We start from the raw sequence: 26030 nt of genomic DNA on the forward strand, positions 1-26030 counted from the left end.
AAAGTGCGGCGTCTCGGGCCCGGAAAAGGTTGCGCACCCCGATGGAAGGGTTGGCAAATTGTGGCCGACGGTTAATTTCCAACAGTGGGGTGACCGTGGACTGAATTGGCGTTGGCACAGCAATTTTTGAAACTGCTCAACATTTTCAAATCATTTCAAATGCCTGAAATAGGTTAGAATGAACATGATTTTCGATCTTCCGTCTATCTATTGGAGGGAGAGGGAAGGCTGGCGGATACGCTGCTGCCCAATCATAGCTTCGTTAAAATCTAGATCACATCCCTCTTTTCAAGAAAACAGCAGTCGTTCTGGCCCGCTGGTGAGAAAAAAAAATCCATTCGAAGTCCCGTCGTTCGACCATGGGGTGATTATCTACAAATCATAAAGTCTACGGTTGTTGACTGTCTCCCCTTCTCTCCTCGCCCGTCGAGAGCCAAGTCCTCCTGATGGTGAGCGACGCTCTAGGCTGCCTCTTTTGCTCGTTGCTCCCGGCGTCTCCGACCCGGGCTGGACTTGAGCGAGGGACGCGGCGGCGGCAGCAGCTTGGCTGCTTGTGTTCCTTCTAGCCCGCGCCGCGCCTGGACGGTGCCGCAAGTATTGACCTCTCAGGCTCCCCCCTGCTCAAACCCGCGCCGTCCTCCCAAGTCACGGCGGCCAGCTTATCCCTCATCCCGACGGTGCCTTCGCCGTCCTCCGGCCTCTTCCTCCTCCTGGCGGTCCTCCCCGTAGCGCCGGCGCCTGCAAGCCCACCCCACTCCCACCCTTTCCCCGGCCAAGGACAGCGGTTTTCTCCCAGTTTCTTTGCACCCCCGATTCGTTGCCGTTCTTCTTATGATTCACTTGTTACCCTCCGATTCCAGCAGTTTCTTCTCCTTCCTATCCATAGCTATATTTTGCAAATTATTTTCTTGTATTTTAATCCGCAGTCCCTCCGGGTAGGGGGGTGCAACAATATTTTGTCGTGATTTTCCTTTTCCGGTAATAGTTCTTAGGGAGGTAGCCGTTTGAATGTATTGCAGTTAAAGCAAGGCATTTTTGTGGCACTAAAGATTAAAAGTATTTATTAGGACATTAGCTTCATTGGATAACTGTTAAGCTATTGCTTTCCTCAACTACAGTGCTGCCACACACATAATTGGCAAATAGTCTAATTTTTGTTCATGTGCCAGTAAGTCAATATCACTTGTATGCTTTGTGGTTATCTTTTAATTTTCTGTAGGCTTCTGTCTTCCCAGTAGTAGTAAACGTCTTGAGGATTGTATTGTATGGAACGGCAGTGTATCTGTTTTTGTGTGACAGAAAGAGCTTTACTTGCTCCAAAAAGACTGTAGTTGGAATGTTTTGCATTTTTCTTCATTTCTGATTCGTAGAAATTTGCTAGATTTGAAAACAGCACTTTATTTAGTATCATGTATCTTTTGCTTAGGTGTAAGGTTTTGCTGGTCAGTGTTAGAGATGCAGAAAGAACAGGATTAATTAGAACTGAGCATCCTTCCCAAACCTAATATTTTTCAGCCGTTTTGAGAGAGATGTAGTTTCTAACATCTTGGTTTCAAACCACAGTGAATGAAAAGTATGTTAGAGCAACAATATATGAAATTATTTGCTGAATAATAGACAACTGAAGATGCCTTAGGTGAAATTGCTTCAGTTTTAGGTTTGAAATAATATAGATAATAATGGAGGATGCCGATACTGGATAGCATGTTTCAGAAAGCTCTTCCTTGTGCCTAGGTTAAAGTGCTATCCAGCATTCCATGAGCTGGCAGAAAACTATACCAGAATAAAATTGGCTTTCCTCTGTGGCTATTCTTATCCTGCTACAGGCATGATGGCAACAAATGCTGCTGTTCTTAACGTGGGCTTGGTGCGGGTTTAGCCATCTGCCAGAACTTGCTGTGGTTTTGCACAGGTGTTTCGTGGAAGGGGCTTGAAGGGAGTCTGGCTATTAGCAGATGTCAGTTGATAACTGGACTCATTTTGGACTTCAGTTTAGTGCTGTTCCAGAAGAGCACTGAACCTGTGTTCAAAAGCAGATCAAACAGTAGCTGACAAGTATGTCGAAGGTTGAACCATGAACCATGGCTCTATTTCTCCTGCTTTACTGACAGTCACCACTGCTGTCATCTCAGAGACCTGTCAGGTAAAGGGGAAGAGCCCGATTTGAAGGAACCAGATTCTCCTGCCCAAAGTGGAATGGAGGACAGTGCCCAGGGGCTATATTTGCACTAGCTTCAAGGGGCTAATGGGGTCAGGCTAATCTACCCCTCCCCAAGGGATTTCCTGAGTGCACCAATTGTATCTTCAGCAGAACCTATGTTGGGATAAAGAGGAAAATGCCACTTTAATACCAGCACAGCTAAGGACAGCTCAAGGATGCTTCAGGTGTGGGTTAGGAATCAGATAAAGGTGATGCCATCAGGACACAACAGGAAAAAGGTTTCTGGGACATGTTTGGGCTGCAGTTAGACACAGATGAAGAAAGGCTCTTAAAAGGCAATGTTTATCAAGTATTAGTAAACAACAACAACAAGGCTTTCTAAGTTGAAGCTTATACTACCATCTCTCCTAGATCCAGGATATAATGCTAGCTCTGTGGAAACTATAGTTTGCAAAGTAGTATCCAACCTTATAAATATGTTTCCCCCCTTTACATTTTGAATGACTTCTTCCTCCTTTTCCTATTTTAGCTATGATTTTGCACTGACATTTGTGCTTAGTTCCCTTGAAAATCAGAAATAAATGATCATGGTTTGAAATTTCTACACAAACAGTAGTTAAGAGAACTTGCATTTTGTTCTTTGTTTAATATATGGCCATAATTATATGCCAGCAAGGGAAAGAGGCAACTGTTCTGAAATGAGACTGTGTTTCTGATTTGCAAATAGCGGCTTGCAATAATTCTTGTTAATTCTTTATTGTGTTGAAGCATTTGAAGGCAAACTGGGAATTAATATTTGTGGCGCATCCTCAGAGCAAAACTTCATCAGTGTTGGATAAATGTTCTGTAACATTCTGCTTTAGGCCTGCTTGCCTACGTTATTCATCCTTTCCCCCTAATCTGTAGTTCGACAGCATATTACTGCTCATATAAGGCTACAGCTTAAAATCTGTGGAGCACATAGTATATTGATTGAAATCATAATATGGGTCTTTCATTAGTCCTGACTGGCTTTTTGCCTGTTCATTTTTGTATTCATATGTATTGCTTCATACAAGAAGGATGCTGCAAGATAATGGTAAACAGTTTCATTGGGAACAGTCATAATTTATTTTAGGATTGGTTGACTGTTGATGTTCCTTACAGAAATAATAAGTTGCACATTTATTTTAATTTAATTTAGAGTGGGTTTCCAGGTATGGGGCAAGCTATTCCTTAATAGCGTAAATATCAGGGAATCAGGAAAATTATCATGAAGGAGGGACTTCCTATTGCCTAGTTTAATAGTTGTTATTGCTGTTTTGGTGCAGTAGTAGCTTTTTCCTGTACTGTTTTTGTGAGAAGAAGCAGACAGCATAACCACTTTGGAAAATTAAATAGTTGTAGACATTTTGTGCAGAAGCACCTTAAAGGTTTAAATAAAAATTCATTTGAATATCTCTTAGTTGTTTTTTAATTGTGTGGCAGCACAATGTTTATAGAGATGAATTAGCTATTCCTGTTCAGAAAAAATGCTAACAAATTGAAATGACTTTTGTATGTTGTAACTTTACTGATTCTTTTTCCATTCTGGATTAACAATGAACAAAGCTTGTTTTGTGCATGTTATACGTATAACTATATTAGGGATGCAATTGCAAGTTTTCTTCTGTTAAATATTGTTTGTTGATTAATTGCAGAATGTTTGGCACTCCAGGCCTGCAGAAACTAAGTGTGATTTACAGCCAAGCTGGAAGCAGCCAAGAAAACAGCCAAATACAACATGGAAGACCGGTGAACTTCTGGAGAACTGAAGTATGGACACTATTTTCCCTGGGAATTCTAATGACTTTTTAATTAGTTAAAATTGTTAAAGTTAATCTTTGTGCAGGAGCAATAGGACTTTTCATTCACAGCCAGGAAGAGAAACAAATTACTCTAGGAATATCTGGAACCCAGAGCATCAGAGCATTTTAAAACAACAGTAGTTGATAAACAGCTAGAGTCTGTTATCTCTTGAAGATAGTCTCTATTAATCCTCTCACTTAACTTTTTACAAATTCAGTGCAACCCCATTGTTCATTAGTTTTATTGCCAAATCCCACAAGAGTCTGGGAAGTAGACATTTTATATCTCTCAAATATAATCAACGTCCTTTTAAGCTGGTGGTTGTCAAAGTTCCTATCTTGAAGAATCATTTTCTGCATCACCTTCTCTATGAAGGAATCCCTGCAATGGATTCTCAGATGTGTTGCAATACACAGACTTTGCTTCACAAGCAACTTTAAATATGTCTGTAAGCCCTCACATATAAATCCATGTAAAGTGAGAGCATGCATAACACATCTGGAGCTCCCTTCTGGGACTGCAAAGGAAATTCAGTACAGTACTAGTAAGCAAAATGACTTTCAAGGATGTTTGTCATTAACTAGTTTTCTCACTGAGGAACTCTAGGTAACAGGGGAACACCCATATTTCTCCAAAATACAATTTGAAAACTATTGTTTTAGGTTAAGGAACATTTATTATCCAACCTAGGGGTATAAACTATTAACTTCGTTTCATTGTTGGAGAATTATGATAACCAGTTGTTTATTTTCTCATTTTGTAAAGTGGAATACCAAATTATTCCAGAATGCTGTAAAATATAAAATAATATTTTAATTAAACATTTATTAATTGAAGCTTTCATTTTAAAGTAAATTTCTAATTCTCATTGTGACATAGATGAATAGCAGGCTTTCTGCTATAATTCTGCCAGAGAGTAAAGAAGAGGTAAAGTTTAAAAAAATGTTTTATTTACGATGTTTGGGCTATATGAGTAAAAAAGGAGACTGTCAAATACAAGTTGATAGTTTTGGGGGGTTAGTCGTTTTAAGTGTTTTTATTTTACTCTCTTCTTCATATCAGGTGAAAGTTGGCATAGTTTCTATGAAACCATAAATGACTTCTTGGCATCTTGATTGCCATGACACCCAGCAGAGGATTGTGTGGAAAATGTGGGAATCCTCCCCTTAAAAAACTGCTGACAGCCATGGCTAGGTAAGGTTTAAGCAACGATATGATGGTTTGTCTGAAATCTAGTCCCTGTGGGCTGATAGAAATGTTCTGGTTTGTAATCCTAATATAGCAGACAATAATCGTCCCATATTGTTGTGGTTTTTTGCGGGTGGGGATTTGCAGATAGTGGTCCTACCACTGTTTTTTCTCAGTGCTGCCTGAACATGATCTAAGCTCACTTTGAAAATTATTGCACTTGTTTACTGGTCAGGGACCACAAATAAAGAAATGGAATAATTATGTTACATGTGCAATACCGATTCACTCTCAGCAGCACTGGAGCAGCCACAGAATCCTGTGAATCCTGCTTTAAAAAGTTGCTGACAGATGATACGTGAGTGCCCCCATGCACTTTGAGGCACCTTTTCCCCATTAAATCTGAAGTGCTGCGTCAATGTATGACGTACACTCCTGGCTTTTTTTCTCCATTTGCCATATATAATCATTGTATCTCTGAAACATTTAAGAGATTTTGTTAGAAAGATATGGTTTATGTTTTGGTCTTCATTATTTTGGTTTTCCTTAAGTTCCAGGGTTTGCCTCTTGTTTTGACACCATGGGAACGTGCTGCAGTAGCCCATGCCGAGACAGGGTTCCAGATAACCACCCCACCAAGTTTAAGGTAATATATATGTTTTTTTGTTTTTTATAATGTGTTCTTCTACTAGTATTGATCAGTGTGAGTTAACCCAAACAAAATTTCATCTCAAGACTGAAGTAGCACTGAGAAACTGTTTTTACAGAGAATTTTTTTTTGCAGTCTTCTTGCTGTTTTCTTGAGCTGAGTATTGCTGCCTTTGAGCTGAGAAAGTTTACCTTTTCTGTGTATTTCATGGGGCAGTAATGAAAAGCTCAAGTAATTCTGTTTCTCAATAAAATAACTAATTTTCATCTTCCCTCTTTGCTTAACATTCAGTTTGAAGGAGGATTCTGGAGATCTGAAACATTCATAATTTTGTGACCTCCTGTGTGTGTTTGGTAAAGGCATTGCATGACTGGGGATTCGGAATTTCTTCTGAGGTGAATCATTTAACTTGGGTCCATTAGGTGACGATTGGTACTAGACAGTAATATTATGCAGGGAATCTTAGGTAATATTTCCAAAGTAGAAACACAACAATCAATAAATGCACTGTTAGTATTACAATATGCTGAGGTGCTAAGAAAACACTCATTTTGTCACCAGAGGGAGCAATATCCTGAGTAGCTGAGGTCTTCTTGTGACGGGCTGGCACTGACTCTAGGTATACCTGCCTGAAATATTTTCCTGGTAAGGAAGTACTCCTCTAAAGCAAAGTTTCTCAGTCTTGGCACTTTAAGATGTGTGGGCTTACACTCTCAGTTCACTGGCTGGGGAGTTCTGGGAGTTGAAGTCAGAATTCTGGGCATTGAAATCCACACATTTTGAAGTTGCCAAGGTTGAGAAACGCTGCTCTAAAGCAGTTCAGCAGTCTAAGAAAAAATGATTGACTCAAGGAGATATGGTTGGGCTGGTGTATCTTCCTGAATAAACGAAAGCAACTATCTTATAATCCTGCTGTGTCTGTTTATATGGTGTTTAATATGATGCTCGTGGCTCCTGACAACTGGCTTTGGTTTCTGCAGGTGACAAATGTTGATGATGAGGGCAATGAGCTGGGCTCAGGGATTATGGAATTGACACAGAGGGAACTTGTTTTGCACACTCATAAGCGCGATGCTGTTCGGTGGCCATACCTTTGCTTGCGTCGCTATGGCTATGATTCCAACCTCTTCTCGTTTGAAAGTGGACGTCGCTGCCTGACTGGACAGGGTGTGTATATTTCTCACCGAACAGCAATGATTTCAACACTCTCTTGTTGAGGATAGCTGTTAATTTAGGGTAACATCTAGTTTCTCTCTTCATGGGATATAATATATCTGGTTCAGAAATAGAAACAATCTTACATGATACATAAGGGAACTCACATTTGTGTTTTCAGATGAATATTAATAGAGAACATTTTTAAAAAGCTTATTTAGTCCAGCATTCTGCTCCATAAAGGCCAACCATATACCAATGGAAAGTCTCAATATCTTGTATTCAGATATATAGTGTCCCTCATATTAACAGCAATGTATGGATGCCCTGGCCAGTCCTCTCTGATAGCCTTTTAAATCCATATTATTGTATCTATGGTAAGATTTACAATTAGCTCTGAGATCATTTAAATCTTTTTGTTACATTAAGAGTGGTTAGAATATATTAGAAAAAAATAATATCATTTTTAAAATCTGGATTGTATCCAATCCAGATTAAAATTCCAATCTAATTCCAGCAGGGTTGGAATTAATAAAAATGGCATTTTAATGTTGTTATAAGAGAAAGTTGATGCCATATCCTGTCACAAGATGTAGCTGTACCTAAATTTAATAACAAAATAAATAAGTAAATATAAAATTATCTTGTTATATCAGCTCAGAGGCCTATCTAATGCTTTATCTCCACCAGTGGCCAGAATATGTTTCTGAGAGACTAGATAATTATTTATATTTTCTTGTTAGTATCTGACTTTCAGAGGTATAGTGCTTCAGACTGTGAGGACCCAGTTTTAGTTGTTTAATTCTTTACTAAAGCCCTACATACTATTGATAATCCCCTGTCTTTAATAGTGATGACTAGAGGTGACGGACTCGTCCCTGGGGGAGCTGGGGGTGTTGACGACCGACAGGAAGCTCTGGCGTGGGCTGGTCCATGAAGTCACGAAGAGTCAGAAGCGACTGAACGAATAAACAATAGTGATGAACTTTATAAATGCCTTGCATTTATGCTCAATCTTTTGAAATCAGGCCTAATGTTTTAGATAATCATGAATGAAATTTGTGATGCCCCAGGCTCTTACACATTTCTTTTTCTCGTTGCACATATGAGGAGAAGAATGAAAGCTTCCACTTTCATTTCAGAATAAACCAAAGTTTTGGGTGTTTATTTCAATCAGAATTAATTAAATCCTGACCTGGGGACAATACCACAACTCACCATAACTCTGTACCGATTTCAAAAGGTATTACGCTCTTGGTTATTGCTACTTACAATATTCTTACTGAAGAGTAGAAGCACAAACTACTAAGGCGTCACAAGATTATATGTGTCCATATTACATAACGTGATACGTCTTTTCCAGGTCGATGGTACTCCACCCTGAATAAATAATAGAAATTAATGGGCAAAGTGGTCCCTGGTTTAAGAAATTATCCCTGCTTTTCATTCCTATGGCTATTTATAGATTTTGAAAACCTCAAGCAAGGATCCATTTTGATTTTTCATATATCAGTGGTATTGTGTTACATATGCATCAGTACAAACAAGGCTCCCCTCATAATCATAATTGCCAAGTCCTCTTCAAACATGGTTTCAGTTTTGATTTAGAAAAGAATCATAGTTTGCATTATCCATGCTGTGCATTATTTCACATGTACAGGTAGTCCTGACGTTACAACGGCAATTGGGACCAGAATTTCCATCACTAAGTGATGTGGTTGTAAAGGTCAACATCACATGATGGCATCGCTTAGCGATGGCAATCTTGGCAGTCCCCGTTGCCGTCATTAACTGAATTCCACCAGTCATTAGCTGAGGAGCCACCCCGATCCAAGTCATTCCTGACTTGGTTCCTCCCAGCCCTGAGCCTCGGTTCTTCCAAGGTAAGGGACTGCAACTCCCCTGAACTGCCTATTCCCCCCATCTCTGCCCTTTTGGCCACCCTGCATCCAGCCTTGTGGGGCGGTAAGGAGCCCCAGGACCGCACGGTTCTGGGGCTGCTAGCCGTGCTGCAGCACAGGGCCTCAGCACAAAGCTGCAGCTGCCCCGGGAAGCCCCAGCCGTCCTTGCTGGCCTGCACTCCGTGGCCCCTGCCAGTCTGCTCTTTGTCACCCTCTCTGGCCTTCGCTGTCATCTTGCTCCTGCTGCTGACAAGGCGTGCCTGGCCTGGCCCTTTGCGAGGCAGCTGCTGGCCACATGAGGCCTTTCGCCCCAGGTCTTGTGAGGAAACTGCTGCACATGACCTCAGGAAGACAGCCTTGTATGGCCAGCAGCTGCCTTGCAAAGGGCATGCTTGGTCAGCAGCAAGAGCAAGAAGATGGCAAAGGTCATCTGGGGGCAGTGGAGCTGCAGAGTGCAGGGGGCCAAAAGGTCAGAGATGGGGGGAGATAGGTGGGGGGAGTTGAAGCACCCCTGCAATTGTAAGTGCAGGCAGGCTGCCAAGTGCTTGAATTTTGATCACGTGATTGCAGGGGCACTGCAACCACTGTAACTTCAGGGACTGGGCATAAGTACCATTTGTTCAGCACCGCCGTAACTTCAAGCAGTCGCTGAATGAGTGGTCGTAAGTCAAGGACTACCTGTAATGTGATACTCTGATTTTGGAAGGAATAGTATCTAGTTGGCTCCCTATTTATTACCTGTGGTTTGTTTACCACTGGCATTTGTCTGTGCCAGCAACTTGATCTTTAAATTACAAGTAAAGCTGTTGCAATCACAAAAAAATGCTAAAGGCCTTGGCTCAAAGCAGTGTGGATAGAAAGGCAGGTTTGATATTCAGTGTTTGTAGGATTCATTATTTCCCTTGCATTACATGAATGTTCTTTGATTCATTTCACATTCCTTTCCCTCAGGGCTGGCTTTTTAAAGCTTATTTCACTTGATTGATCATTCTTAATATCAGGAAGATAAGACAGAAAAGGTGTGGGGTTTATTGACATTTGTTCGTTCTTTAAAAAATCCAGAATATTTTTATTCAGATTTGCAGCTGTTGTTGCCATGCTCTTGTCCTTGTTGCTATGGGTTTTTGGTTCATGTCTGTGCATGCCAGTATCTGATTGGTTATTTCAGAACAGAGAGACAATTGATAAACGTACTTATGGGCGGTGGGCAGGTGTTGCAGTTTAATCTAATACAAAAGGCAGTTATTGTGCTTCCCAGATGTGTGTCAGCTACAGTCCTGTTAATCAATGAATCGATGAAAAAACTTGCATGATTTGCAAGAAAGGGTCAAACCTCAAAATTGAGCTGGCAGACATAAATGGAAATAGCTCGTTAGGTTCTTTGCGCAGACTCATGCTGTTGCAGGTTTACTCTGCCCAAGTAAGATAAAGATAATGTGTTGCCCAAATTTCTACTGGGACAGCATATGCCAAAATTTGCCAAGTAATACTAGTAATAATACTAGTAATACTAGTAACAATACCAATAACTTTGTGTTTTGTCCTTTCCAACTCTGTTTCTTTCTTTGACTGGAATATGGAAAATGCAAGTGAATAACAGTAAAAATGGAATTGCTGAGGAAATTCCTGTTCAGATATTTCTCCCTTTATAACCTTTTCATTACAAACAAAACACCATAATAATAAGCAATAATGTAAATGTACTATTTCATAGTCAGCAGTTCTAGGCTATGTTCTGACAGTGACTGTTCACGCTGTGTATTTTTATTTTATTTTATTTATTTCCCGGCTTATTATTATTATTATTATTATTATTATTATTATTATTATTATTATTTGTAAATAGCTCAAGGTGGCGAACGTACCTAATACTCCTTCCTCTTCCTATTTTCCCCACAACAACAACGCTGTGAGGTGGGTTGGGCTGAGAGAGAGGGACTGGCCCAAGGTCACCCAGCCGGCTTTCAGGCCTAAGGCAGGACTAGAACTCTGTCTCCTGGTTTCTAGCCCATTGCCTTAGATACATTTAAACACATTCAAATATTATAGAACGTTTTTATTCTTGGTCAGAATGCTGCAAAACCATAATTCCATTTTATGTATAACGCAGTGGCTGAAGATAGCTATCTGACCGACAAAAATGTTCAATACCCAAAGATCTGTCTTTTGATTTTGAAGTCCTAAATAGTTGGAGCCCAGGGGTACCTCAGGGATCATGGTTTCCTCTCCCCAGCCTCTTGCAAATGATGCAGTTATAATTTCAGAGACCCTGAAGCTCTTCTCTAAAGAGGCGATCTCTTCTTTTTAGCCTTTAACATTACACCTTTTAATATAATGAAAATGTCATCTTTTGATTCATTTGATTAATTTTTTGCTGCTATCTTTACTAGTAAGAATTATACTAATACAATTACTATAACTGATTATATAATTATTATTTAATTGGTATAGTAATATTTATGACTTTGCGGGCTTGACCTCATGTCCAAGGATATAAATTAAGTTGGTAAATAGTAAACATTTCTAAGGGGCCTCCTAAGTTAAGGGGTACCCTCAGTACCAGGCCTTTAGTTTCAGTGTACATTAATCGTGTTACATCTTAATTCTATCCTTTTATTTGTCTAAATTTCTTTGCAATCATATTACTTTCACTGTTTTTATTTATCTGCTAATGCTTAGAATAGAACAATATGGCCGGAGTTTCAAAAAGTAATGGTGCATTTTGTCAGCACCACTTTATGTTTATCTGATACATATTTCTTGCTTTAGAGAGCGAGAAGATACTGGCATTAAAATAGACTTTCCTCTTCTTTGCCTAGGAATTTTTGCATTCAAGTGCTCAAGAGCTGAAGAGATATTTAATCTGCTGCAGGACCTGATGCAGTGTAATAGCATCAGTGTGGTGGAGGAACCTGTTGTCATTACAAGGAATGCAGCTGAACTGGAGCTACCCCGGACTCCCCAGACACCTGATAGTGAGACCCTCTTACCAACTGGAAGAGATAGGGGAATGAGTCCTATGTTAGCCTTTACTCTAGAGCAGTTCTTCTTAGTCAGAAGAATATTTTGTTTTGATAGGAGTCTGAATATTGTATGGGGTGAAGCCTTCCTTTAAGCATGTGCCAAACACCTAGTGCTATCCCTGCTTTTTATAAAATGTTATAGGGATTTGGCCCTGTTTAGGGATCAGTGTTAAGTTGCTTGTTCTTTCCACTGCAAACACAGTTGAAGCCATAAGTTCAATCTACTTCTATAACGCAGTTGTAATCTTCATGTAGTATTGGGCATTTCTGGCCTATGCAAAAGAGTCATTGCATTGTTTCTACGTACATTTTCTCTGAACGGGTTGTTTGTAGGGCTTAGTTATGATTGCCTATATTAGGTAAGTATAATTGCCACAAACTATAATTGTTTGTGGTAATTATACTTACCTAATTCATCTCCAAGTAGATGTTTTTAATGGCTTTAATCATCTGGTCTCATAAAATCAAGCCTACTTGTCATTCATGTGTTTTGCTTATTGTAAAACTTTAAGTTTTATGTGGGCTTGATGCTTTGTTTCCAAGGCAACCAAACACAATTATAGATTTGTTCCAGTAAAATATCACCAAAACTACTGTGGAAAGCATGCTTGAGAAGTAGTAAGATTATTATTTGATTTGATTATCTTGTCCTTTGCTTGGTTGTGCACTTAGATTTGAGGTAGGTACTTTATAAGCGTTATCCTGTCCCATTACAGCAGAGAACTTCATCCATCTGGCTCCACTGGCCTATTAGCAAAGTATTTGGGGTTTTTTGGTAAATGCGATATAGTTTTGTGTAAAGCTAATTGTACTCCTGTTTCTTCATCTCTTGGATATATAGTCCCAGGTTTTCCTAATGGGTTCCATAACTTCCCTATGGAGCCCTCATCTTGCTCTGCAGCCCGCCATGCCCCCATGAGTAGTCTAAGGCATTCTTCAGTTGGGGAGGACTCTACACATGCTCTTATTATCCCTGATGGGCAAGTAAGTATTACTTACGATATGTCGAGTATGTCACTGCACCAGTTAATGCTAACTGTGCCAGTTAATTTTAACCATGCCAGTAAATATTAGCTGTGTCAGTTGATGTTATTGTAGAGAAATAGGCACCTGTTCTTTTTCACTCATGCAGCACTATTTCTAAGTTTGTTTTTCAGGAAAAGTTGCTTATTGAGAAGATACATTCATCCCTAGTTATGAGAAAGTCACAATATTAATACCTTCTCATTGCACAGGGTTCTGATCATTTTATCTCCATCACCCTCAACTAAAAAAAAAAATCTAGGATGGATTTTTCATAACTGTGTACATTGTTTTCTTGATTGAACACTTGTGGTATTAAGTGTCTTTCCATTTTCTGCATATGAAGTTTGATTAGGTAAAATAATCTCTTGTGATAGAAAAGGTGTTATTTTAAAGATGGATTTTAAAAAAGTATTTCCAGACAGGGAACATGTTCAGAATTATTAACAACCAGAATCCAAGTTTAATGGTACTATGGTACTATGTTCCTTTTTAACATTGTTGCTGTTAAAGATCATCCTCTTTATGCATTTTTTAAAAAACGTCTGTACAGATACTTATTACTCCTGTGATTCGTAATACATAATGCAGGATTTCTGGACAATCTTTATTCTCGGCACCTGCTAATACTTCTTTTCTCTTTGCAGTCCCACACCTATGTAAACACAGCCGGTGGTGAGGATGACGTAAGAGGTCACCACTGTATGCACTCCTTACCTGAGGTTCATCCTCCGATTGCCCATTCCAACCATAGCTGCTCCCTGGAGGACCGGAATCCCCAGGTTTACCTTCAGCCAGGAGAGGTGAAGTTTGTTTTGGGCCCGGCCCTGGGTTATAGGCACATGATAAAATGTGATGGCTGCTGTCGGCCCCACTGGAAGTGCTCAAGGCATTTCTGCACCCCTCACAACAACAACAACAATGAGTACAAAGATGAGTGCCTCGCCCCCAAGTGTGTTTATGAGAACCTCAACGGTCCGCTGCCTTCTCGAGGAACCTTGCTTCGTCGGGGCGGCGGGCGCTTGAAAATTCCTCGTGAGGATCTGAATCCTACCAGTTGCTCTCATCGCAGGACCACTCTACTGCACTATGAGAACCTGCCGTCGCTGCCTCCTGTGTGGGAGTGCCAGCCCCTAAGACAGGGCCAGGATGAGGAGGACTCTGGTGACGCAATGACACCTTCTTCCAGTGGTTATCCAGAAACTGAAGAAGATGACCCTTTACGAAACTACATGAACTCAGAAAGGGTTGCCCTACATGGAGGTCTGCGCAGGGGAGGTTGCTTACAACGGCGCCGCAGTTGCACACCCAGCGTTTTCAATTTCGACTTCTGCCGGCCCTACTTGGAGCAGCCAAGGCAGCTCAATTATATCCAGGTGGAACTGCAGGATGATCCTTGTAAAGGGCACCAAAGCTTACCAGTCCCCCATGTCCCGTGTGCGGCTGCCCATCCAGCCCGCAGGACCAATTCCTATGCGGTCATTGACCATAAAAAGACAGCAGCCATGTCCAGCTTACAGAGAGCACTTCCTAAGGATGATGGGACTTCCAGGAAAACACGACATAACAGCACTGACCTGCCTCTGTAAGAAGAACACTCAACCCAAGCACCTCATTGTGGCTTTTGTATCTGCTCTTCAAAAAATCATGTCACATAACTGCCATCTTCCCATTGTGCCCCCTGTTACTCAGTGTGAGTCACTGGAATAGTTTCATCAAGCTAACTTAAAAAATGTAGCCTATCTGTGCCTCTTCTGAGCCTCCTTTTCTCCTGCCATATACTTTCTGAAGCCCTGCCATGTGCTTGATTATTTCACTTGCCTGATGGCAGGGTGGGTAATGGTACAGTTAGAACTTGAAGGCTAGGGAAGCTCTATTTAACTTTTATTTTTGAAAATATACAAAAAATATATTTATTTTTAAATTTTGCATAAACTTATTTTTCAGAGATGCCTGTATTAGTTAGTTTATTTATTTATTTATCCAAGTTAAAGTGCCCGGCAAATGTAATGTTGAATTGCTTTGCGATTAATTCTTTTCTCCGTGAGAATCAGGAAAGCAGTAAAAGGGTAGGTGCTGTATCAAATTTTTTAACAAGCATAAGGCCAGTCCTTAAAAGGCAAAACAAAGGAGGAGATTCAGGGAATGTGACGCATGCAAGAATGGTTCCCAACCCATGTAGTCCTGGGGGTGACTCAATATGCTGACAAAGCCTAACTTCCCAGCTCCAGTTTTTGACTGACTGTACATCTCATAATATGCTTCTCTTCATCCTCAGAGCAGGAAAACCACAGAACTATAAAGCACCCAGCCAAACCCCTGGTGGACCTTTTAAATTTTTGCTGCTTGCATAACAGTCTGGCAGAGTCTCTCTAAAAAGCCAATATTCTGATGTGTATTTTACATGGTACTGTTTTGCTGGAATCAGGTAGAAATTTCTTCCTCCATTTTGCTTTATTGCCTCAGATCCAACCCTCTAATACTGTCCAATGCATACTTCAATATGCCAGTGAAACCGAGGCCATCATTGGCAAATAATTGATTTAGGGTGGTAGGGAAACAGAACATTTGAGCAACTTTAAGGACAAGCAAAGCTTTGCTTATTTGGGATTTTCACAGGTACTTTAGGTTAGTAATAGACCTACAATAGGGAATACACATCTGGTGGTTATTATTTATGTATTTGCTGCTGTTTGCCTTCCCAGAGGCAGCCCATCCAGGAATAAATGCATTTGATCTAAAGTTCAATCAGGCTTTTCTGAAAAACTCTTTCATTGAAGCCATTATTAAAATTCACTGTATGTGAAACAAGCATTACAGAATTGGGAATTAGAAATCCTTCTGGTAGTAATGATTTCCTTGCTCTTGTTTCCAAATCTGGTAAGAACTGTCCCTCTATAACACAGCTTTTAAATATGTTTTTCATTATCACATTTTATTGGAAAATAGAATGTTTATCTGTTTCGTTTTGGATTTCTAATGTAATCCATCCCAAGGAGTCCAAATTAATACTAGTATTTCAAGCAATAAGCTCAGTGAAACCAAGAATCTAAAGTATTCATAATTTGGATAAACATTAATTCTATTACAAGCTGATCCACACCATTAAAAGCTTACTGAAACAAGAATATATTGCAGAAGCTTTGAAAACTGCTTGAAATTATGTTTTAAAAAACTGGTTTTAAAGTAGTTTTTCTTAAGCCTTTTTATTGCACAGTGGTATTCTGACTTGTTTGTTATTTACTGCTTGTCATATTGTCATATTCAAAAACACATGCTTTGCATATAGAATATCCCAGGTTTAAGCAGGAGTGAGAATTTCCTGCCTGTTAACATAGATAATACTGACCTAGATGATCAGTACCATGCTCCAGTATCTTATATCCTTTATCTTTCAGTCTCCATTCCTGTATTCCTCTGTAGTTCTACTGTATACTCAGAACTAAAAGAGAAAAAAAAAGATGCAGTAAAGGGACAAGAGAAGAAAGTGTTAGGGAATTAATCTAATTTTGCTTCAGTTACATATATTTCATGTCATGGAGGAGTTTATCAATCAACGCACTTAGATTTAGAACTGGCTCTTACATGATAACTGTACATGGGAGTTGACTTGGAAGGTTTTGAACGTGGCTGCTATTCCATACAGTTTCAGTATCACAAGCAGGTATAAAAGTGTCAAATTTTAGCATTTTTTCCTCTGTTATTTTCACTGTAGTCTTACAGAACATATTCTAAAATTCAAGGCTGTAAGGGGAAGAAAGACTTATGTGGGTAGATACCAAGATCTCTTCACTGTGGCCCTTTGTCATATAGTTAGGATAGTCAAGAAGGCATTGATTTGATGAGTGATTTTGTATTCTTGCTGTATAAACTGAGCTATTTCTGATTTTAATCAGTCATTATAAAAATCATTTTGCTTATTTAGCATTGCCTTTCTAACTGTTGTGCATAATATGTTGGAATTGATTAGTAGATATTACAAGTAGGTGATCTTTTATGACCATCAGCCTTTGTGATGTTCCAATGTCTAATCAAAGCCTATTAGAATTAATGGAAGAATTCTTCTGTCTTATTTACCTTGCATCAAGCCAGTCAAAATACATCATCACCACCACCACCACCACCACCACCATCATCATCACCATCTTTTTATTCCGCCTTTTTTATATATAACTCAAGGTGGCAAACTAATACTCCTGCCTCCTATTTCCCCACAACAACCCTGTGAGGTGGGTTGGGCTGAGAGAGAGTGACTGGCCCAAAGTGACCCAGCCAGCATTCATGCCTAAGGAGGCCCAGTCTTCTGCTTTCTAGCCCAGCACCTTAACCACTACACCAAACTGGCTCTCAAGCCATTGTGGGGAGATTCAATATGCAGGATTCTTCCAGTATCATCATTTGCCTCAGCGTCAGTTTTACTTCATGAACCCATGTGGTGTTCACTATAGAGCATTAACTGTAGGCTTCCATATATTTAGGTGATGGGCAGGCTGGAGTCCAGAGGACTCAAGCAGCATTTTGTCACCACTCAGTATTGATCACAAAGCTATGTGTAGCTAGCCTATTGGTCTGTTAAGATGGAAAAAGAATTGTTTACTTTTTCAGATGTAATGGAACTTAAAGTGTAATTAAGCAACATTGATTAGGAAGGATAAAATAAAATAAGGGAGCTCTTCTTTTCAAGGATTATGTTTACTCTGAGAGACTTACTTAATAAAAAGGAAGGTCTTCAGTTGCTATTGCTGCAGAGTCAAGAGAGCTAAAATCATGCTTTTGTACCCTATACTCTAGAAGCATGGCTTAGTTTTAAGTACTAGGAAATGTGATTACCTGTGGTACAATTAAATCAGTGCCAAAGATAAGTGTTCATCTAATGGGGACACAGTACGGTTTAATTGTTTGATTTTGTCTTAGTGTTTGGATATAGCCATTTTGGTTTTTAAACCAGGTTTATGGCTTAGTGTATTCTGTGAATTCAACCAGTTGTGGCTTAGTGACTAAGCCATATTTAAACGAACAATGACTTAGGTCGTTATGTGGATCTATCCACTGAATGAGATGCAGTGAAACACATGAAGCTGGTTGCCTGCTAATGTTGTCTTTCTGCAGTTTACATCCATTCTTTGTTTTAACAGTTAAATAGCTTCAATGCTCTGTACTTCGTTTTATTACTATTTACTACTATTATTTTTTATAGACATTTAAGTAGCATTTTCTAACGTGACCAAGAATGGTGCTTTTGCCAAGCCTTTGTTACCAGGGTTAGAAAGGTTCCAACTAGCAGAGATGCTTAATAGGCGTATGACAAGCAGAAATGCAGTTGGTGTACTTGCCTCTCATAGATTAAGACTGGTCACCACCCCAACCTTCAGGGGGAACAGGCTTATTAAATGGGTCCACTGCAGGCACCTTGTGGATCTTTTTGGTTTCTAACAGTGCATGGGAAGGTTGCCAGTGGCCTAGCAGACAGCTCTGTGGGGCATTTGTTCAAATCTGTCTAATGGTGGCCACAGTTTCTACTAATAATTTCCTTAGTAGTATTAGTTTTAATGGTTTGGTTTTCAAGTATTTTATAGGTGTTTTATTGTGTTTGCTTTAAGCTGCCTAGAGTTGTAAGAATAGGCAGCATACAATGGTGGTAAATAAATAGATAACCATTCAGCAATCCAGTGTCTCCTCCACAGGTGATGCTTGTGCTGTTTCTTCATTGGGTCTGCACCCACATGATCACACTGGGGAAACAGAGCTGATTAATTTTGAGTTCAGTAGTGGGGCAGGAGGAAGTACTGCAGATGCTGAAACTGAAGTGGTAGAGCCTAGAGGTGGGAAATTTTCCTTTAGTGGGAATTATTGCCTCATCCTGGCTCCTGAGTTCTCCATTCTCCCTGTTTGGGTTAAGGAACTATGGCACTACAGTGCCTTTTTATCGGTCGTCTTAAAATGCATAAAGAGGCAGCTTTGTAGCTGTCCTTGCAGTAGCCATTCATATTTTTGTATCACAACAAAAACTGTGTGAAGTTTGGGTGAAGTCATAGTGTACTGTCTGGCTACCATTTTTTTCTACTTGCCTATGAGCATATGAACACCATTGCCAGAATGCTGGCAGTGAATTGCAGGACACTATGAATTCTTTGGGGTGGGGGAAGAGTATGATAATTTCTGCTTTTCTAACTGGAAGTTATCTCTTAACTCTCATTTTCTACATGTGCCACATTAGTTTTAATAATGATCAAGAAAGCAAAAGTGAAAATGTTGTGGCCTTTCTGGCAATAGTTGCAAACCTCATAGACTTGAACAGCTGCTAAACATGATGCTTTCCCATCTCTGAATACGTAGTGCTCAGCACCCCATAAAAGTATTTGTCTGCTTTTAGAGATCCCTCTGGTGCTATTGGAAAGATTAATTTAACATGTTCAATAATAAATTGCCATTCAGAACAATCACCACATCCAAACTAAGTTGGATTGCCACCTTTTTTCTTTCATGGAAACTCCAAGCCTTTAACAACTATGGCAGGCAAAAATCTAGCACATTTCTGAGCATAGCTGTGCAGTAATGTGGAAAGCTTGTATTTATTGCCTGTTATGCAGTAACTATACACTGAACCTTTCTAGTGAAAAATATAACATGTCATCTTAAACTAGACACATGTTTTATTACTTCCTTAATATCATTTCCATGTTATTTATTTGTTTGTTTCTCATATTTCTACACTGCCCATTTCTCAAGCAACTCTAGTCATCTTTAACATTTAACACATTAAAGATAGTTTTCATTCAGGGGACTGTCATAGCCTAATTTTCTTTATGCTTCAGTGTCAAAGCATATTAGGATATTTTGTTCTCTTGGATAGTTAAAACAAAATAGATAGTACTTCAGAGCCCCCTTTAAACACATTGCCGGTGAGTATGTCTGTTTACGGCTACACTGCATCCAGCATCTCCCAAAGGTTAGAGCAGGAACTGCAAGCTGACTGACTTGAATAATGGTTATACCTACTCATCTCACAAGGACGTTATGAAGAGTAATTGATGTTTACAAAATGAGTCTCAGAAATGCCAAGAAACATTACTACTGTACTGAACTTACTTTGCACATCAAATGGAATCCCATATTAGTTGGTATTGTGTTTAGTGTGAAAGGGCATTATCTCTAATCCAATTCCCTAGTTCTTTATCATCTCACAGTGGTGTATCTGTATCTTCTGGTTGGGCTTTGGGGAACCTTGTTCTATAGAAGGAAAGATAATAGGTTTTACTTCCTTATGTTTTAATATTTATCTAAAACTTTCCACAGTTTAAATGCTTTCATGTTAAGTTCATCTCTTCAGGCATTGTTGGATTGCATAAAAGTAGGGAACTGTTGCATCTTGCCCTACAGGTAGAAGAACCTGCATCTTCCTCTGTTTTCTCATTTATGGAGGTAGGAAAGATACAAGAACTCTATCTAATAAAAAATGTAACCAGCTTATGACAGTTTATTCTTCTGGAACTTTCACTCCTCAACTTCATGAAATACTTGAAACCTTGTGAATGCCCTGTTCTGGAATTAGATATTAAAAAGTAACCAAATTGGAGTCTGGGATTGTGAGCCAGTGACTTTAAGTGGGAAGGTAATTTTTTTTCTGTAATTTCATTTGAAAAGCCCGGCTGTAGCTAGGTAGATCTCAAGTTCTTACGTTGTGCAGTTTTCTTCATAGTTACTTGTACTGATGATTTTGCTGACTATTTCTGACCTGGCGGAAAAACAAGGCATGGGGATGCTCAGTTGTTCTGGCCATAGAAGTTGCTTTGTGATTTTTATTCAGTGGTTTCTGCTGTGTATCTCTGTTAATTCCTATTTGTGTCTTATCCTGTGTAGCCTTCAAAGTGAAGAGCATTAGCAGTGCCATGTGATTGAGGAGCACTAATATCTTACGTTAATGTGCATAAAGAATGTATCCATAATAAATTATATCTGATGCTTATCTTTTGGAAAGTGTGGCTTATTTGGTGCTTTGTAAACAAAAACTTTATAATTAACCAAGATAATCTGAACTCTGACATTTTTTCTTTTTTGCTTAGCAATCCTGGATTTTCTGTATAACATCTATACTAATCTTCCCCAATTTAAGATCCTCCAGATGTCTTGAGCTTCAGCCTTCATAATGTGTAGCTACCATGATTTTGGTAGTAATTCTGAGAATTTAGTTAAGATATCTAAAAAATGCCAAGATAAAATCACAGAGCATTTTTCAGGCCATAACATTTATGTGGTGCTTTGTTCTATTCATAAAATAATGGCAGTGTGTGGCTTAATAAGATCAAAGTATTCTTAAAGTCAGGAATTGAAACCTCTAACCGGAGATGGTTTCCATCTTAAGAAGTGGTTAATAATCTGAGAGATTATGAGTTCATTGCGTGGCTAAACTTTTGTTAAAACAAAAAGTCTTTTTGATTCTGGCAAACTATCATCCAATCTTGAGTCAGTTGCTGAAAAAGGTACAGGCTTTTTAACTTTAGTTTAAGCAATTTGAAATTTTTAGACCTCCACCAAATAATGTGTGAGAATCAACTGCTATCCTGCTATTGGTCTGGGAAAAAGGGAATGGAATTTGGCACAGTATCTCTGAAGTGTGAAATACAACTCTTGGCTGTTCTGGTTCCTCTGAAATGGATTCCAGACCTTAACAAAACAGTTAACAACAACAATGCTGTGCTCATACATACATACATTGATAAACAACCACTTTACAAGGACTTGAGGTTAATAATAACTATAATAATAATAATAATAATAATAATAATAATAGGATAACAATCCAGCCTAAACTAATTAGGCAGCATAAGTACCATTAGTGATCAAAAGCTTGGTAGAACAAGAAGTTTTCAAGGCCTTCAAGATCTCTTATCTCAGGGAGCAAGGTGTTCCAAAGGATAGGGTCAGCCCCTGATCAAGAGGCAAAGCTGCTGAGTTTTGGCTAACAAGCCCTGTCCTTTCTGCTCTACTTTAGGAAAATTGGTTGTGTATGCCTCTGCCTGTGTTCAAGTGTGTTTTTTATTTGTTTTTTGCCCTTAGTCTTTGCAGAACCCCATTAAGTTCTTGAGGAGCTCTAAGATTATGAAGCACAGTTTCTGTTATAGTAGTCTACTTGTGAAATGGCTACGTCACTGATAAGTCACTGTGCCTGGGCATCTCAGTCTAGAAAGGATGGTAATTGGTGGACCAACCAGAACTGATCAAAGATACCCCCCACCTATCCCTTCTACCTTCTGTTCTACTAGGAGCCATGAGTCCAGGAGGACCCTGAAATCATGGACCTACTATGTAAGGGGGAGTGCCCAATAAAGAACTAAGATTTTTCACCAATAAACTAGCTCTGGAGTGTGTAAGGATCTAGATGTGTTAAAACAAGCTTGGATTAAATTTCTAGACAGAATTACTATTTGTTGGTACTGATGATACTGTACCCCAGATTGACAGATGATTCCCCCAGCAGCTTCATGTAGATATTAAACAGCCTGGGAGAGAGGACTGAGCCCTGTGGAACCACCTTGAATTACTTACTTCTAATTTTGTAAACTTCATTAGTTTACACAATGCCTCTAATCAGACAAAGTTGATTACACAGCATGTGGGAGAGGACTGAGCCCTGTGGAACCACCTTGTGTTACCTTAATATAGTTTTAATTGTGTAAAGTTCATTAGTAATGTCGATTAAGATCTGAATGGCTAAGCCCTTGTTAGCTCCAACTGAGTTCTTTGACTAGCTTATGGGGCTCAATATATTAGATTTTTTGAAAGATTTTTTATTCTGCCTTTATTATTTTTTATAAATAACCCAGGGCAGGGAACATACCTAATACTCCTTCCTCCTCCTATTTTCCCCACAACAACAACACTGTGAGGTGAGTTGGGCTGAGAGAGAGTGACTGACCCAAAGTCATCCAGCCGGCTTTCATGCAGCATCTAATACCTTGTTTTCTAAGCCTGTCGCTCCTGCTTCCTGATTTAAATTGGTTCTATAATAGGAATGGAGAACTTCTGGCTTGTCAAGCTAATTCAAGTTGCAGAGGTTTCTCATCTGGTCTCCAAACTGCTCTCCAGCTCTCACTTATAGGTGCTTGCCTATACAAGATTAATTAAAGCTCTCTTTGCAACCTGGCACTACTGAGGAGAGAAGGGCGAAGTAAGGAGTTTTTTTTAAAATCTCATATACAGAAATTAGACTTTATAGAGACTCTTAAACTAATTCTGTGTCTAGTATAGCAACATTTCCTCAAGTACTAATAACCACCCAGAGTCTCAAGATTGGGGTGGTATATAAATACTGTATGGCAAATAGAGAGATAGAGGCTGAATGCTAATTGGAGAAGCCCAACTGTATCAGCACTGAATTGGAATCATGAAGAGAAGGTAACACCATTATCACACAATTGTTAATGGCATAAAGTCTTGTTGGGGTAGAGAAGTGAGAACCTTGCTACAAACCAAGGGCAGACATATCTGCTGGTTGTATAAACTATGTTTCAGTTGAACCCAAACTGAGTCACAGTAAGATAAACTATTTGTAGCAACATGGCTGCAATCACTACTTTTGTCTTTTGTTGTTGTTGTTAATTAATGAGAAGGGGAAAGGAAGGATAAAATACATAGAGAAAGGAGGAAAAGAAAATAACAAGATCAGTAACAGTGGGAGAGATCCAGACAGGTATACAAGGTGTGAAAGAAAAACTGCATATAGTAGGCTCAGAGGTGAATACTGATTTGAAAAAAATCTACTTCAGTAATAAAACAGTAGATAGATACTGTAAAAAGATTTCTGAGCCACAAAAGAAAACATTTGTTCTGTGGTATACTAGCAGTGTATCCTTAGAAGGACAAGTTTGGAAATATGTAAGAAGTAAAGTAGGGGGGTTGGATAAGAATGCTTAAGAGCATCAGAACAGAACTACATGGTTCTTTGTTGTGCAGAGTTGGATCATTGCAAACTAGCACAGCTCAGAAATTATTAAAAAAAAGAAAAGAATGTTAGGGCCCAAGAAGGAAATGAAGACAACTTAGCATTCCACACAACTGCATTTATTAAGAAAGGTAATTCATTCAAGAGAAGCAACAGAGAGGAAGGTGAAGTTGCACTGTGTGTTAAAATATCCCCACAAGGTCAGAAAACAAAGTGAATGGATTTGACAATCCTGTAGACAGCATTTGAGTAGGAACAAAAGAAAGCAAGGCAGAAAACGTAGTTGAGAAAGTGGTAGTAGTAAGAACACTGGAGGAAAGTGACATACTACAGTTTATTCTGAGTGTAACTGAATGCTCTTTTGGAGAAAAAGGCACATTTTAATAAAATCTGAGCAGAGGTAAGTAGGATTCCGTAAGGAGGATTCCATGGCAGGAGAAGCTAATGTAAACAAGAGCTCAAGTTGGCTAAGGGTTCCTGAAAAAAGACAACATTGCAAACAATTTCAGTGAAAGAAGAGAACAGCCCCCCAAAATCTAAAAATAAAGAAGAACTCATTTAAGAAGTACAAGAGGGATATGTTACCAAGGATGAATATACAGTATACTGTACAGGCAGCTCAAATCTATAAAGATACCGCTAGAAAAGCTAGAATTTGAGGTTGATGAAAGATGTGACATATAACAAAAACGGCTTCTATGGCTGTACTTATTTAGTTATTTTACAGTTTTTGTAACTTGTCCTAATCTGAAAATTCTGGAGGGCATACAACAGAATAAAGACATAAAAATAAACAGAGGAGAAAAGAATCAGTATATCAACTGCTCAGTAAGATATCTTGATTTCAACTAATGTTGACAAAGTGCCCCGTAGTATTCTAAGTAGTACACCAGTTAATTGTGGGGCTGGATGTGATAGTATCGAGATAGCTGACTTAGTTATAGTACTTATGAAAAAGATCTTAGATCAGCAGTTGGTTACCATTTCTATGCTGCAAAATCTGCCAAGGACTCTTCATGACAGTTTATAATTGATCAATAAAACATTCACAATATAAATGCAATTAAAACATTCTTGGTAAATTAACTCAAAATAATTAAATCTAAACATAGTTACAATAATTTAACAGAACATTATCAAACAGTCCAATAACAAGCATAACAACAAAACATCACCAAATATGCCCCAGAAGGTTTCATCTTTGTCATCTTCTGGAATGACATTAGGGAAGCTAATCTTACTTGTAAGGGGACACTGTTCCATAGCACAGGGACCAAAATCAAGAAACAATGCTTCAGGCCTTTTCTTCCCCCTCATATCATGATAATGGGAAGGAACTGCTAGACTCTTCTAGGATAGCTGTATAGGATGGGCCAATTCAGGTAGGAGAAGACTGCAAGAACTGTGATATGGCTACAAAAAAAGACAAACACAAATTTAGACTGTATTAATAGAGGTAGAGTTTCCAGATTATTCAGTTCAACTTTATTCTGCAGTGATCAGGAGACACCTTGAATATAGTATCCACTTCTGGGTATCATAGTTTAAGAAGGATTCAGGCAAATAGATCAGGTTCAGTGAAGGATAGCAAAGATGATCAAGCAATTAGAAATAAAGAACATAGCTGCACTTACCGTTTACACTGCTCCTGTCTTATGCTTATGCCAGCTTGACTCTGAGCCAGTTCAAAAACTCCTATTGTGACCGAAGCATTTTGGCAACAGCTTACAAGGTAATAAGTCCAGATTGTAGCCTCCCACATCCTCCCACTGGACATTCCCCTGCTGCTGTGCCCTCCACACTTTTCTGTTCCAGGAAAGCAATTGCCAATTGCTTTTCATCCCATGGGAAGATTTTCCTGGACATACATACTTCATAAATTAAACATGTATAAATTAAAGCAAATTTAATTTGGATTTATATATACAACATTAAAATGTCAAAATGCACAAATATATAGGCCCATCTAGCTTTAAAAAAACCTACCTTATTCTTATTACGCTGTTTCTTTCTAATGTATTTTAGACCTTTCTTTACCATGAGTATAACTCTTGCCTTGTAAATGGAAGTTACTGGTTTGAAACCTGATAGAAACATGTTTTCATTACTTTTTCTCTTTTCTCTGAACCTCCTACTTTTCTCTGTGCTTAAAAAAAGCAAA

At 39.1% G+C, this 26030-nt stretch overlaps 1 protein-coding gene across 2 annotated transcripts; it reads left to right on the forward strand.

Annotated features, from left to right (window-relative positions):
- Nucleotides 1–513: 513 nt before the first annotated feature.
- FRS3 (fibroblast growth factor receptor substrate 3) lies at nt 514–20893 on the forward strand. Of its 2 annotated transcripts, XM_063297587.1 has the most exons (8): nt 514–1168; nt 3841–3955; nt 5051–5182; nt 5728–5822; nt 6806–6992; nt 11701–11856; nt 12746–12888; nt 13575–20893. In XM_063297587.1, the coding sequence occupies exons 4-8, from the start codon at nt 5757–5759 to the stop codon at nt 14514–14516; spliced, it is 1494 nt and encodes a 497-aa protein (XP_063153657.1). In that variant the 5' UTR covers nt 514–1168; nt 3841–3955; nt 5051–5182; nt 5728–5756; the 3' UTR covers nt 14517–20893. The 2 variants fall into 2 exon arrangements, with proteins under 2 accessions (XP_063153657.1, XP_063153656.1); XM_063297586.1 differs by having other exon boundaries at nt 514–3955.
- The last annotated feature ends 5137 nt before the right edge of the window (nt 20894–26030 follow it).

The sequence above is a fragment of the Candoia aspera genome, chromosome 3 (genome assembly GCF_035149785.1).
Source record: "Candoia aspera isolate rCanAsp1 chromosome 3, rCanAsp1.hap2, whole genome shotgun sequence".
Taxonomy (NCBI): domain Eukaryota; kingdom Metazoa; phylum Chordata; class Lepidosauria; order Squamata; family Boidae; genus Candoia; species Candoia aspera.